The sequence below is a fragment of the Plecotus auritus genome (assembly GCF_963455305.1).
Source record: "Plecotus auritus genome assembly, chromosome: 4".
Taxonomy (NCBI): Eukaryota; Metazoa; Chordata; class Mammalia; order Chiroptera; family Vespertilionidae; genus Plecotus; species Plecotus auritus.
Window position 1 is genome coordinate 110,589,412 of NC_137775.1, and position 10,390 is coordinate 110,599,801.

A 10,390-nucleotide genomic window follows, 5' to 3' on the forward strand; every position below is an offset into this window, starting at 1 on the left:
AGGCACCGCCAGGCACCAGAGTACCGCGTCCGGGAGGCGGTCCCCGCTCTCTTGCAAGGCCGCCGCCTGGGCTTCCACGCGCTGGGCTTGGGTGCCTCCGGGACGCCGTCTCTGGCCCCATTGAGGCACCTCTGGGCGGAAAGGAGCCCGCTCACTCTGGGGATTCCAGGCAGGAAAACGGAGGCATGAAGATGACAAGGAAATTCGGGACGGAGAGGTTGAAATAGTGTATCGGGGTTAAGACTCTCTCGCGCCCGCCGCCCCTCCCCCTCCAGTAATCCCCAGTACCTCCAAGAAAGCCCCAGCCTTTGCTTGGGGAAAAAGGCGGGGTGGGGGAAGAGAGGGGTGTTGCGGACTGGAGGTTGGATGCCCATTACCCTGAGCTGGACTTGACTTTCCAAAAGCGGGGGACTTCTGCCTGGGAGAGATTCCCTGCCAAGACCTCATTCCTTGAACCCAATTCATAGTCATCACCTGTCATTTAAAAATCTGTGTGCTTCTGGTTTTCTCAACTAAATGATAAATTCTTCAGATAAGGAGTATACTTTTCTCTTCTTTTCTATAGTCTGCCCCTGGGTGAAGCACAGACTCGTGAACGCACAAAACGTCCAGAAACGAGTTAATTAATACATGTTTAGCACCAACTCGGGTTCCTGCGGTACGTGCTGTTCGGGACCTATTTCGTTCGGTTCACAGCCCTCAGAAATGCAGTCATGAGACAATTAGAGAGCAGCGCAATAACATCTATAATCAACTCCATAAGGGATGCGGTCAAGCCTGCGGCAAGTGTAGCCATCTGTCTGTGCTTCTGTCTGTTGAGGGCGGTGACCAACCTGCCAGCCCTCGACCACACCCTGGCTGACTCTCGTGGGCTCGGGCTCTGGAGACTCATGGGGTTGGGGGCGGGGGAACGACTCCAGCTAGTTTGCCTCGGGACATGAGTTGAAGCGAGCGACTGGAGTCGGGTGGGCCCAGAGAAAAGAATGGTCTTTGGCGAACGTTAATTCCAGTTTCAAATGGAGCACACCTGCCTCTCGGCCCAGCCTTAGGGTCAGCTGATCCCCGTAAAGACATTATCAGTAAGAGATGGCTGGGAGTCACATTCCCCAATCACCCCTGGGCTCACCAGATGGCCTGGAGAGAAGTGGAAACCCGTGCAGAGATTGTCACGAGGCCGTTGAGACCTCAACACCATCAACCGGGTCAGAGCCGGACCACCTGGGCTCGGGGTGTAGGCCACCAAACCCCAAACCTCAGAGAGCGCCCCACCCCCACCGCCGCAACACTCTGGAATGTGTAGTCCCAGAGAGGCCTTTTTCAAAAGAAGGTAGTGGTCACGGAAAGAAATTAGAGCGGAGCACACTGGGAGCCGCGGCGCTACCCCGGGGCGCCCGGAAAGCGGATATGTGATGCTTCCTGGGACTTGAAGTCCAGGGTTTGCCTCCACCGCGGAACCCGAGTCCCGGGAAGCGAGTGCCGCAGAGAGCCTGAGCGCAGCCTGCTGGGGGTTGTAGTCCTCTTGCGGCCTAGGGCCCCGAATGTTACTGGGAAGCCAGGCCGTCTTAGGACTACAAGCTCCAGAAGCTCATGGGCAGGCAGGAGGGCGGGGCCGGGCTGGAGGCTGGGGTGCCGCCTCCTCTGCATTGCCGGGGCCAGAATATTAAAACCGAGGGCCCACAAGGGTGCCCGAAGCTGCTGCGATGCAGAAATACGAGAAACTGGAGAAGATTGGGGAAGGTAATGGGACCACGAGATGTTCTTGCAAGATCTTCTGCATTCCTTGCATCTCTGGCTCCTCTACCATCAGCAATGCCTACAGACTCCGACCTCAGCACTGACTGCAGCACTGGCTGCAGCCCTGGCCCCGAGCTCCACACTCCGTGCAGACAACAATCCTCCTGTTAGCATTTCCTGCAGACGCCCCCCTCCCAAACTTAGCACTCCCTGTAGGCCCGACCTCCGGACTTCAGCACTTCCTGCATTTCCTACCCTCAGCACCACTTGCACAACCTCCTTCCCCCCACAGCCTCAGTTCTGGCAGCAGACCTCCAACCTCAACATTCCTGCCAGCCTTCATTCCTCTCCCAGACCCCTGCTCCCTATTTCCGGCCCCTCTCAAAGCACTGCTTTCATTGTAGACCTACCTGGCAGTCACAGCCTCTCCCGGCTGTAGACCTCTTTGAGCCTCTGCAGGCCCCTTCTGTGCCACGTCCCCACTCAGAAAGCTCCACCACGCCCGGCTTTCACCCTGATTCTCTTCTCTTACTCCTCCAGGCATCAGAACACAACTCCCATGATACCTCCCCTCTTGGGAAGGACTTCTTGGGGTGGGGTTAGGGTGCCCCATTCTTTCCCTCACCCCACCCTCCTTCCACTAGGCACCTACGGAACAGTGTTCAAGGCCAAAAACCGGGAGACTCATGAGATCGTGGCCCTGAAACGGGTGAGGCTGGATGACGATGATGAGGTAGGACTGGGGTATCTGGGCCGGGGGTGGTTGAGGGCCTAGGCTGGGTGGGATGTGACTGTGGCCCACTCTGCCCCCTCCCATGTGTAGGGAGTGCCAAGTTCTGCCCTTCGGGAAATCTGCCTACTCAAAGAGCTGAAGCACAAGAACATTGTCAGGTGTGTAGACCCGCAGGATCCTCCTTGTCTGTGTGGCCATCTGGAGGAGGTGGGGGCTTCAGAGATGGACTGGGCTGATAGTGGGATGTTAGGAGCATACTTGTGGACCTGCCTGGCTAAGCCCTCCCTTCTCCCTAGGCTTCATGATGTCCTGCATAGCGACAAGAAGTTGACTTTGGTTTTTGAATTCTGTGACCAGGTGAAAGTGGGACTTGGGGAACAGTAGCCTTGGGAGGATATAGGGGCCCAGACTGAGGTTAAACTCTGTCCCATTCCCCCACTCCATCCCTTTTTAGGACCTTAAGAAATATTTTGACAGCTGCAATGGTGATCTAGATCCTGAAATTGTGAAGGTGAGGGGACTGGTGTTCTGGGGTCTCATGGAGGCTGGGGTTAGAGTATACGTTCAGTGTTCCTGCTCTTTGAGCACCAAGCTCAGGCCCTGAACAGAGACGCTCTGGGTGTCAAGGACTGAGAGAATCTGTGTTTACTCTCCAGGAGCATTTTCCCATGATCTCTGACCTGACAGTAATGGTCTCAGTGACATGATTTACACTTGAGAGATGAAAAAATGAGATTCAAAGAGATACATTATTCATTCAATAAATACTTACTTAATGTTTTGCTGTGCACCAGGCACTGTTCTAGGCCCAGGACCAAGTGCCTTGTCTCAGACTCCAAGGGAAACAAATGCTGAATAATACAGCACAATATATGTATATGTTGACTGTTACGATGTGGGTGTTCAAATGAGGCCAGAGAAGGGAGAATCAGTGTGGGCCGGGAAGGTAGAAAGGTCCACATGGCTATAAGTCCCCCCCATTCATTGTTCATTTCTAATATCCAGCATAATACAAAGTAAGTCCTTGATAATCAATGAGTGGTGTGTCACTGAACTTGGTGCTAAAAGTCCAGTGGGTACAAAGCAAAGCAGAGGGTGAAGAGGGGAGTTGGGCACAGCTTCCCATCCAGAGGGTCTGATGCCCTCTTCCCTGCTCCTCCCCCAGTCATTCCTCTTCCAGCTGCTAAAAGGCCTGGGATTTTGTCATAGCCGAAACGTGCTGCACAGGGACCTGAAGCCTCAGAATCTGCTCATAAACAGGGTACCTCTTGGGGAGAAGGTGGGAGATGGGGGAGACTGGAGCCAATGGCTGAATGATGAGGAAGCCAGGCTGGAAGGTGGGACCATGGAGCTAGCCTTGACACTGTTCCTCCCATCTCCCTCAGAATGGGGAGCTGAAATTGGCTGATTTCGGGTTGGCTCGAGCCTTTGGGATCCCTGTTCGCTGTTACTCAGCTGAGGTGAGCGGGTGGGGTGGAATATTGGGTTGAGGGAGGGCTTCCCCAGTGAGCATCTCTCTCAGCTCCTACTCTAGGACCCAAAACATTACTTTCTCCTATCTGAGCCTCCTCCCCCCAGCCCTCTAAGTGGGGGGTCCCTGTGGGTGGGGTCTTTTCCAGGTGGTCACGCTGTGGTACCGCCCACCGGATGTCCTCTTTGGGGCCAAGCTGTACTCCACGTCCATTGACATGTGGTCAGCCGGCTGCATTTTTGCAGGTGACATGCTGGGGGTCTGCAGAGGCACTTTCTCTCCCCTTTGAGCTGACAGATAGGGTTTGGAGGGTCCCCTCTGGGGCAAGGAGCAGGACCATTGGGGCTGGGAGTCTTGGGAGTGAGGGTTTCTTCATGTGTCAGCTCCTCTCACCCTGTCCTCTTTCTCCCAGAGCTGGCCAATGCAGGGAGGCCTCTCTTCCCCGGCAACGATGTAGATGACCAGTTGAAGAGGATCTTCCGATATCCTTCCATTCCCCTTCACCTCGAGCCCTCTGGAACAGGAGTAAGGAGCCTTGGGCAATGGGCTGGGTCAGCATGGGAGGGGCTGTGGGCTTCTGAGGGTCAGGGAATGGAGGGCAGAGGGTGGGGAACACCCCTGGTTGTCACAATTCAGCTGCATGCAGCCAGCTGGAAAGAGTGTGACATGTAGACAAGGAGGTATCACTGGGGGAAGAAGCCAAGAGAATGTTCCTCCAGCTGAAAGTGACTCCTTAGGACCAAGGTGCCAAAAGGATCAGCAGGAGGGTCTGTGGGAGTCGGGGAAGGCTGGCCGGTCCTCAGGACACAGACATCAGGGTTCAGGGCTCAGCAGATGACATGAGTATCTGTAGCACCTGGCCCATGGTAAACACCATGCAGGTGGGACTGAAAATGAGAATCCCATGTGCTGGGGCTGCTTCTGTCGTGAGCTGGCGGATAAAACGGGGTGGGCAGGGTGAGTCTGAGGAATCCTTCCTGGGAGAAGAGCCTCTCACCCTACCCTGTTGCATGAGTGATCCTTGACTCCCTGGACACACTGCTGGGGACACCGACTGAGGAGCAATGGCCCGCCATGACCAAGCTGCCAGACTATAAGGTATGACGGGGGTTGTGGGTCATGGTTCAGCAGTGGTCCTTATTTCTTAGCCCTAACAGCCTCCATGCCCCATACCTATGGTCTGACTCTGTCTGTCTCCTACAGCCCTACCCGATGTACCCGGCCACAACATCCCTGGTGAACGTTGTACCCAAGCTCAATGCCACAGGCAGGGACCTGCTGCAGGTGACCAAGAGCAGGGGAACTGGGGGAGGGTGGAGCTCCGGGCAGCTGGCCCTGCCTGACCCTGCCACGCCTTCCTTCCGTGCCTCCAGAACCTCCTGAAGTGCAACCCCATCCAGCGCATCTCAGCAGAGGAGGCTCTGCAGCACCCCTACTTCTCCGACTTCTGCCCCCCCTAGGCTCTGGGACCCTGGGCCGCCAGGCTGGGGCCTGGCCTGTTTTCAGCCCCCTCCCGGGAGGGTAGGAAAGCAAGGACGCACAGTGTGCTGAGCTCCAGCTGTGCTGGGCCCACGAGGGTGGAGGTGCCCTCGCCTGGGTTCTCTCTCCCTCTACAGACTCTATTTAATTTCATAAATTGACTCCTTTCCCACAGTCTGGCTAATGTGGTGGTGGGTGGCTCTGAGAGGGTGGGCTTGGGTCGGGGTTTCTACTCTGCTTCACCACCACATGCAACCCTGTCCTGTCCCACTGTGCTGCTGTACGTGGTCCTGGGCTGGGGGCTGAGGGCAGGAGGCTCTCAACCCAGTGGCTAGGCTCAGGGCAGTGTTGTGCCTACACGTGCTTATGTACTGTGCACACCACTTTCTCTGCCCAGGAGGGCTCGCGACTGAGGACTTAGGCAGCCAGTATCTGAAAGCTTACACTGGAACAGGAGAAAAGGGCTGGGTGTTTCCATGTGGTTCTCCATATCCCATGGGTACCTGCCCTGTCCCTTCCCTCTTCATCCCCCCCCCCCCCCCCCGCCACCCCAATACCTAGGCCTGCAGGCTGGGACAGGAGAGACTCAAAGATGTAGTTGGATCAGGAACACCTCTCCCTGCTGCCTTGTCAGTTTTCTAATATTTGGGGTTGCAGGGAAAGTGGGCTGCGGCTGGGTGTGTCCTTACTAGCAGAAGTGAGGCCGGCCCCATCACCAGCTCAAGCTGGGGCCTCTGCTGTTGAAGGGAGGTTGAGAGGCTGGACAACAGCTTGTGTTCTTGGAAGTGGGAGACTCCCTCTGTCTTCTCCCTGCCTGCTCCCCACTTCCCTATAGTCCCCCAATGGGATTGTCCTGCCACTGACTCCTGTCTGCCTGCACACCTGGCTTTGGGCTCCATTCTCTCTGAGATGTCAGACTGAAACGCATTCCCACTGAGGTACAAGTGACTGGTGCCCCCTTATTACTCTCTCCCAGAGATACATTGGGAGGTTAATGGGAAGCCGCCCACATTCCAGACACCGTGTCCTTAGATGATGGCTGGCAGAAGTCTTGTGCCTGAGTAAGGCTGACCTTGGCCTGACTAGTCTGCCTGTAAGAGGAATAGCTCAGGCTGATGCACTAGAACTTTATTTGGGATGAAGATGGCAAAGTCATGTGCAGGCAGAGCATGTCCAAGATGTCAAGGTTCGGCCCTGAAGACACAGACACCAGGTCTAGAGCCGTGTGACGAGGTAGCAGGTGCGGTGGGAGGCAGAAAGAGTCCTGGTGACGGCACAGGGAGGGGTGGAAGGCCTGCTGAGACACAGACCACAGCACTGGGACAGGAGGCCTCGAACCAATGCCCTACACTGCTCCTGCCCTCCTGGACCTGAAAGTCACCCTCTGGACTAGACTGCCCCTCCTTCCTTGACCTTAGGGGGGCATTTTGTGTTACCTGGAGCCTAAACTGTGATTGGGCACTTGATTTCCTTGGCTGCCCAGCCCTTCCTGAAGCTGTGGGAGAAGGGAGAGGGTGAGAGGAGGAGAAGGGTCCTCCCACCCAGCCAAGGTCCTGCATGCCCCTCCCTGCCACTTTTCCCCAGCCGGGCTTCAAGGGACAGGCAGAGCATCACGTGGAGATGGCAGGGGAGGAAGAGCGGGCTGTTACCAGATGGGTGCTGGAGGGCCTTTGGGAGCGCTTCCGGTTCCAGAAGTATCCCAGAACCCTGTCTAGGAACACCTGGGGGCAAACAGTGAGGGAGGTGGTCAGCCCACACTTGCTCTTCCCCCCCACCTGGGTCTGGGCTTCCTTCCCTCTCCCAGAGCTGGGGCCCAGGCCCACCTCGCAGAGGTAGTCCAGGATCTCGAGGATGGTGAGCAGGCTGGCCCCGATGAACAGCCCCATCTGGCCCCCAATGTCACCTGTGGAGATGGGGTCACTGTCGGCTCACAGCCACCTGCTCTGTCCACACCTCCCCAGGGCACCCTGCGCACACACACACCTAGCAGCTCTGACACCTCATAGGCCTTCTTCTGCTCCACTGTCTCGTAGTTGAGGGCTTCAAAGAAGATGTCCAACACCAGTACGTTCTCCCTGGAGGAAAGGGGGCGGGAATGCTCACTGGACAGCCCCTGGTGCGCGTTCTCTGGTCTCTGATTCCTTTCAAGAGCCCTAGGTGACACGGTCACTCCCGTTTGCAGAGGACACTGGCGTCAGAAATGTTAGGCGGCTAATCCAGAGGCCCGTGCTGACATGCAGATTGGTGTCCCACAGGGTGGGCACAGGAAGGCCGGGTTGGCCCGCCCCGCCCCGCCCCGCCCCGCCCCGCCCCGCCCCGCCGGGCTCACGCGATGTAGGCCTCGCTGCGGTTGTATTTCCGGGCCAGGTAGCGGGCAGCAGCGCGGCTGGGCATCCGCACCATAGAGAGCTCCTTGGCGTAACGCGTGATGGCGCACGGGTTGGGGCACACGCACGTGTCCTTCCGCAGCATGGCGTCTGCGGGCCACAGTCGTCTGGGTCAGGGCTGCCTGCCCTGTGGGGTGGGGGTCCCCGGCCCAGCGAGGCGGGGACGGGATGCAGGGAGCTTGCCCCTTACCCAGTGTCGGGTTGGCGCAGTCCTTGTACTGCTGGGGGCTGCACACCGGTGCGCTACCTGGGGGACCAGATAGGAGGGCGTGTGTGACAGCTTCAGGGCTCCTCACAGGCCCGGCCCCTCCCCACGGCACCGTGTCCCCTCCCCCACTCCTTACCAGGCATGTGCATCATTCGGCAGCCGCACTTCCGAGCCACATAGCGGGTTTCACAGGCCAGGCGACACCCCATTAGACTATAGGGAGGGCTGGGGCCTGGGCTGGGGCTGGGGGGACCCAGAGGACCAGCGGGTTCTGGTTCAAAGTCGGGGTCTAGGGATGCTGAGCTGCAGTCGCCCCAGGGTGGTGGCAGGAAGCTCAGCTGTAGAGGTACCGGTTAAGGAGGCTTCGGGGAGAAGCGGGCACCCAGGGAGAATGAGTGGTCACTGAGGGGTTGAGGTCCTGGGACAGGTTTGAAGAGCTGCAGGGTTGGGGTCTGGAGTGGTGTGGGCTGAAGGAGGGGGGTGGGAGCCTTGGTGGGGGGAGGGGGGCTTAGCCCAGGCAAGGATACTTGCTGCTGCTGGCAAGACACAAAAATCTGGTAGCCAGGGGCTGCCCCAAAGCCCAGCTGGTCGATGCTAGGTGGCTCCTCCTGGGTGTGGATCTGCACTCGGATCCCCACCTCAAATGGGGTCTCCTCTGTGAGGGAAGGAAGGGGACCTGAGGCCTAGGTTCCTGGAGGCCCTGGCTGCAGCCCCTCTCCCCAGGACTGTGATGGGCCAACCCTGCCCACTCCCTACTCATGAAGGAAGGACATGCTTCAGGTCCCTTCCCAACACCTACTCTCCTTCCCAGAGCCTTTTGCACCCCACTGGTGGCCACCCCCTAACCTTGCATGCGGGCTCCCCTACCCGTGTCCTTCCACACAGGCAGGTACTCGTCCTGCTGCACATCCAGCATGACCTCCAGCCCATTGCCCGCTCCGCCCTTGGGGGTGGTGAGAAGCTCTGCCCCATCCGCACCGGAGTTGAAGGTGTAGCACTGACCCATCCTGGTAAAGATCTGGGGGTAGGCAGATGGGTGCAGACCTCACCGGGGAGCAAGGGGCCCAGCCAGGCAAACCCAGGGCCATGGGACCTCTCCCTTCCCCATCCTCTGTTTGGATTTCTTCTTTGAACACGGAGGCCCACATCTCAATGCTCCCCATCATACAGGCGCATGTAGTTGGACCCTCACGGGCTCCCATCACGCCACCTTCTCACCCCTTCTATCCCCAGCCAAGGGCACCAGTCCACAGGACAAGTGTTTCTTTGGAGGCTGGGGTGAAAAACAGTGGGTCCCAGTTGCTCCCCTCCAGGACTGGCAGAATGTGAAGAAGCAGAGGGAAACCAGCCCCTCCCTCACAGACAGTGGGGTCTCTGGCCCCAAACCGCTCCAGCCCCACTTGTATCCCTCCACCCCCAGTAGTGGGGTTTCCATAGACAGACCTGAGCCCTCAGCCAGCCTGGGTGAGTGCCCCACTCTGGAAGGTGTGACCTTGCACACTCTAGTCCAGCTGTGACCGAGTGGAGCCCCAAGGAGGACAGCTTCCTGGTCTCAAAAGAAAGGCGGGTATTGGTCAGGTGGGGGCCTGCATCCTGGCTGGGAAGGAAAGGGTCCCAGGGCACAGGTGTTAAGATTCCCTGGCTTTGGGGGAACCTGGGCTGCCAAGACTAGGATGGCAGGCCCTGGGCACTCCTGGGTCTCTGGTGGGACAGGGTGGGTGGCCAGCTCACCGCAGTGAAGTTCTCAGGCCCGCAGGGTCGGCCGCGGTAGCGACAGTCCAGCAGCATGTCCTCCAGGGTGTGCCCAGCCCGCGTGTAGAGTCGGGCCATGTCGAAGATGGGGCTGGGCATGAAGCCAGGTGGTGTGGGGGGCTGGCCCAGTGCGCGCAGGAAGGCAGCATGCTCAGAGGGCTCCAGGCCTAGCAGCGAGGGCCCGGCCCAGTGCAGATCATTGGGCGTGAGACGAGAGCGGCGCAGCGGGTTGATGTTGCACAGGGTGATGGCCGGGAAGGTGAGCTGGTGGCTTTCACGCTCGTCCAGAGCCGTCTCGTGATGGAACTCCCCATAGTAGTGCACCCTCTCTGCCACCTGATAGAGGAAGGCAGCCATCGACAGGAGCATGGCCACGGCCCACAGCCCCCGGCGCGGCGTCAGGCTTCCTTGACTAAAGACATGGCTCAGCCCATGTAGCGTGCAGCTGCTGGCGAACACACTGATGTCCGAGGCCTGCCGCCGGGCCTCCTCCGGCCCTGAGGGGGGCTTCATGGCCCCAGCTGAGGTGAGGGAACAGAGAGGGCTGGGGTTGGTGGCCAGGCTACAGAAGCTTAGGAGGAGAGGGTCAGTCTGAGGTCTGGGAGGGTCTGGCCAGGCAGGGGACA

At 58.5% G+C, this 10,390-nt stretch overlaps 2 protein-coding genes across 3 annotated transcripts; one reads left to right on the top strand and one right to left on the bottom strand.

The window, feature by feature from the left end:
• The first annotated feature begins 1,599 nt into the window (after positions 1-1,599).
• Positions 1,600-5,590, top strand: CDK5 (cyclin dependent kinase 5). Its single transcript, XM_080665704.1, has 12 exons — positions 1,600-1,737; positions 2,379-2,467; positions 2,558-2,625; positions 2,764-2,824; positions 2,922-2,978; positions 3,633-3,728; positions 3,853-3,927; positions 4,087-4,183; positions 4,351-4,420; positions 4,976-5,036; positions 5,142-5,222; positions 5,312-5,590. Exons 1-12 carry the CDS (start codon positions 1,701-1,703, stop codon positions 5,396-5,398), a joined length of 879 nt encoding a protein of 292 aa, XP_080521830.1. The 5' UTR covers positions 1,600-1,700; the 3' UTR covers positions 5,399-5,590.
• Positions 5,591-6,577: 987 nt separating this feature from the next.
• On the bottom strand, positions 6,578-10,277 carry ASIC3 (acid sensing ion channel subunit 3; the record flags this gene model as incomplete). 2 transcript variants are annotated; one of them, XM_080664552.1, is made up of 11 exons in its annotated part: positions 6,578-6,711; positions 6,854-6,912; positions 7,067-7,138; positions 7,241-7,320; positions 7,401-7,492; positions 7,747-7,894; positions 7,995-8,051; positions 8,149-8,350; positions 8,540-8,667; positions 8,880-9,030; positions 9,744-10,277. In XM_080664552.1, the coding sequence occupies 11 exons, from the start codon at positions 10,275-10,277 to the stop codon at positions 6,633-6,635; spliced, it is 1,602 nt and encodes a 533-aa protein (XP_080520678.1). The 2 variants fall into 2 exon arrangements, with proteins under 2 accessions (XP_080520678.1, XP_080520677.1); XM_080664551.1 differs by having other exon boundaries at positions 6,599-6,734.
• Positions 10,278-10,390: the final 113 nt, after the last annotated feature.

What these genes read in the sequence shown, in the direction of transcription:
- CDK5 (XM_080665704.1), top strand. Translation starts at nt 1,701, where the DNA reads ATGCAGAAATACGAGAAACTGGAGAAGATTGGGGAAG. An exon ending in AAGCACAAGAACATTGTCAG is followed by an intron (nt 2,626 to 2,763) that starts GTGTGTAGACCC and finishes CCTTCTCCCTAG; the next exon opens with GCTTCATGATGTCCTGCATA. An exon ending in AGAATCTGCTCATAAACAGG is followed by an intron (nt 3,729 to 3,852) that starts GTACCTCTTGGG and finishes CATCTCCCTCAG; the next exon opens with AATGGGGAGCTGAAATTGGC.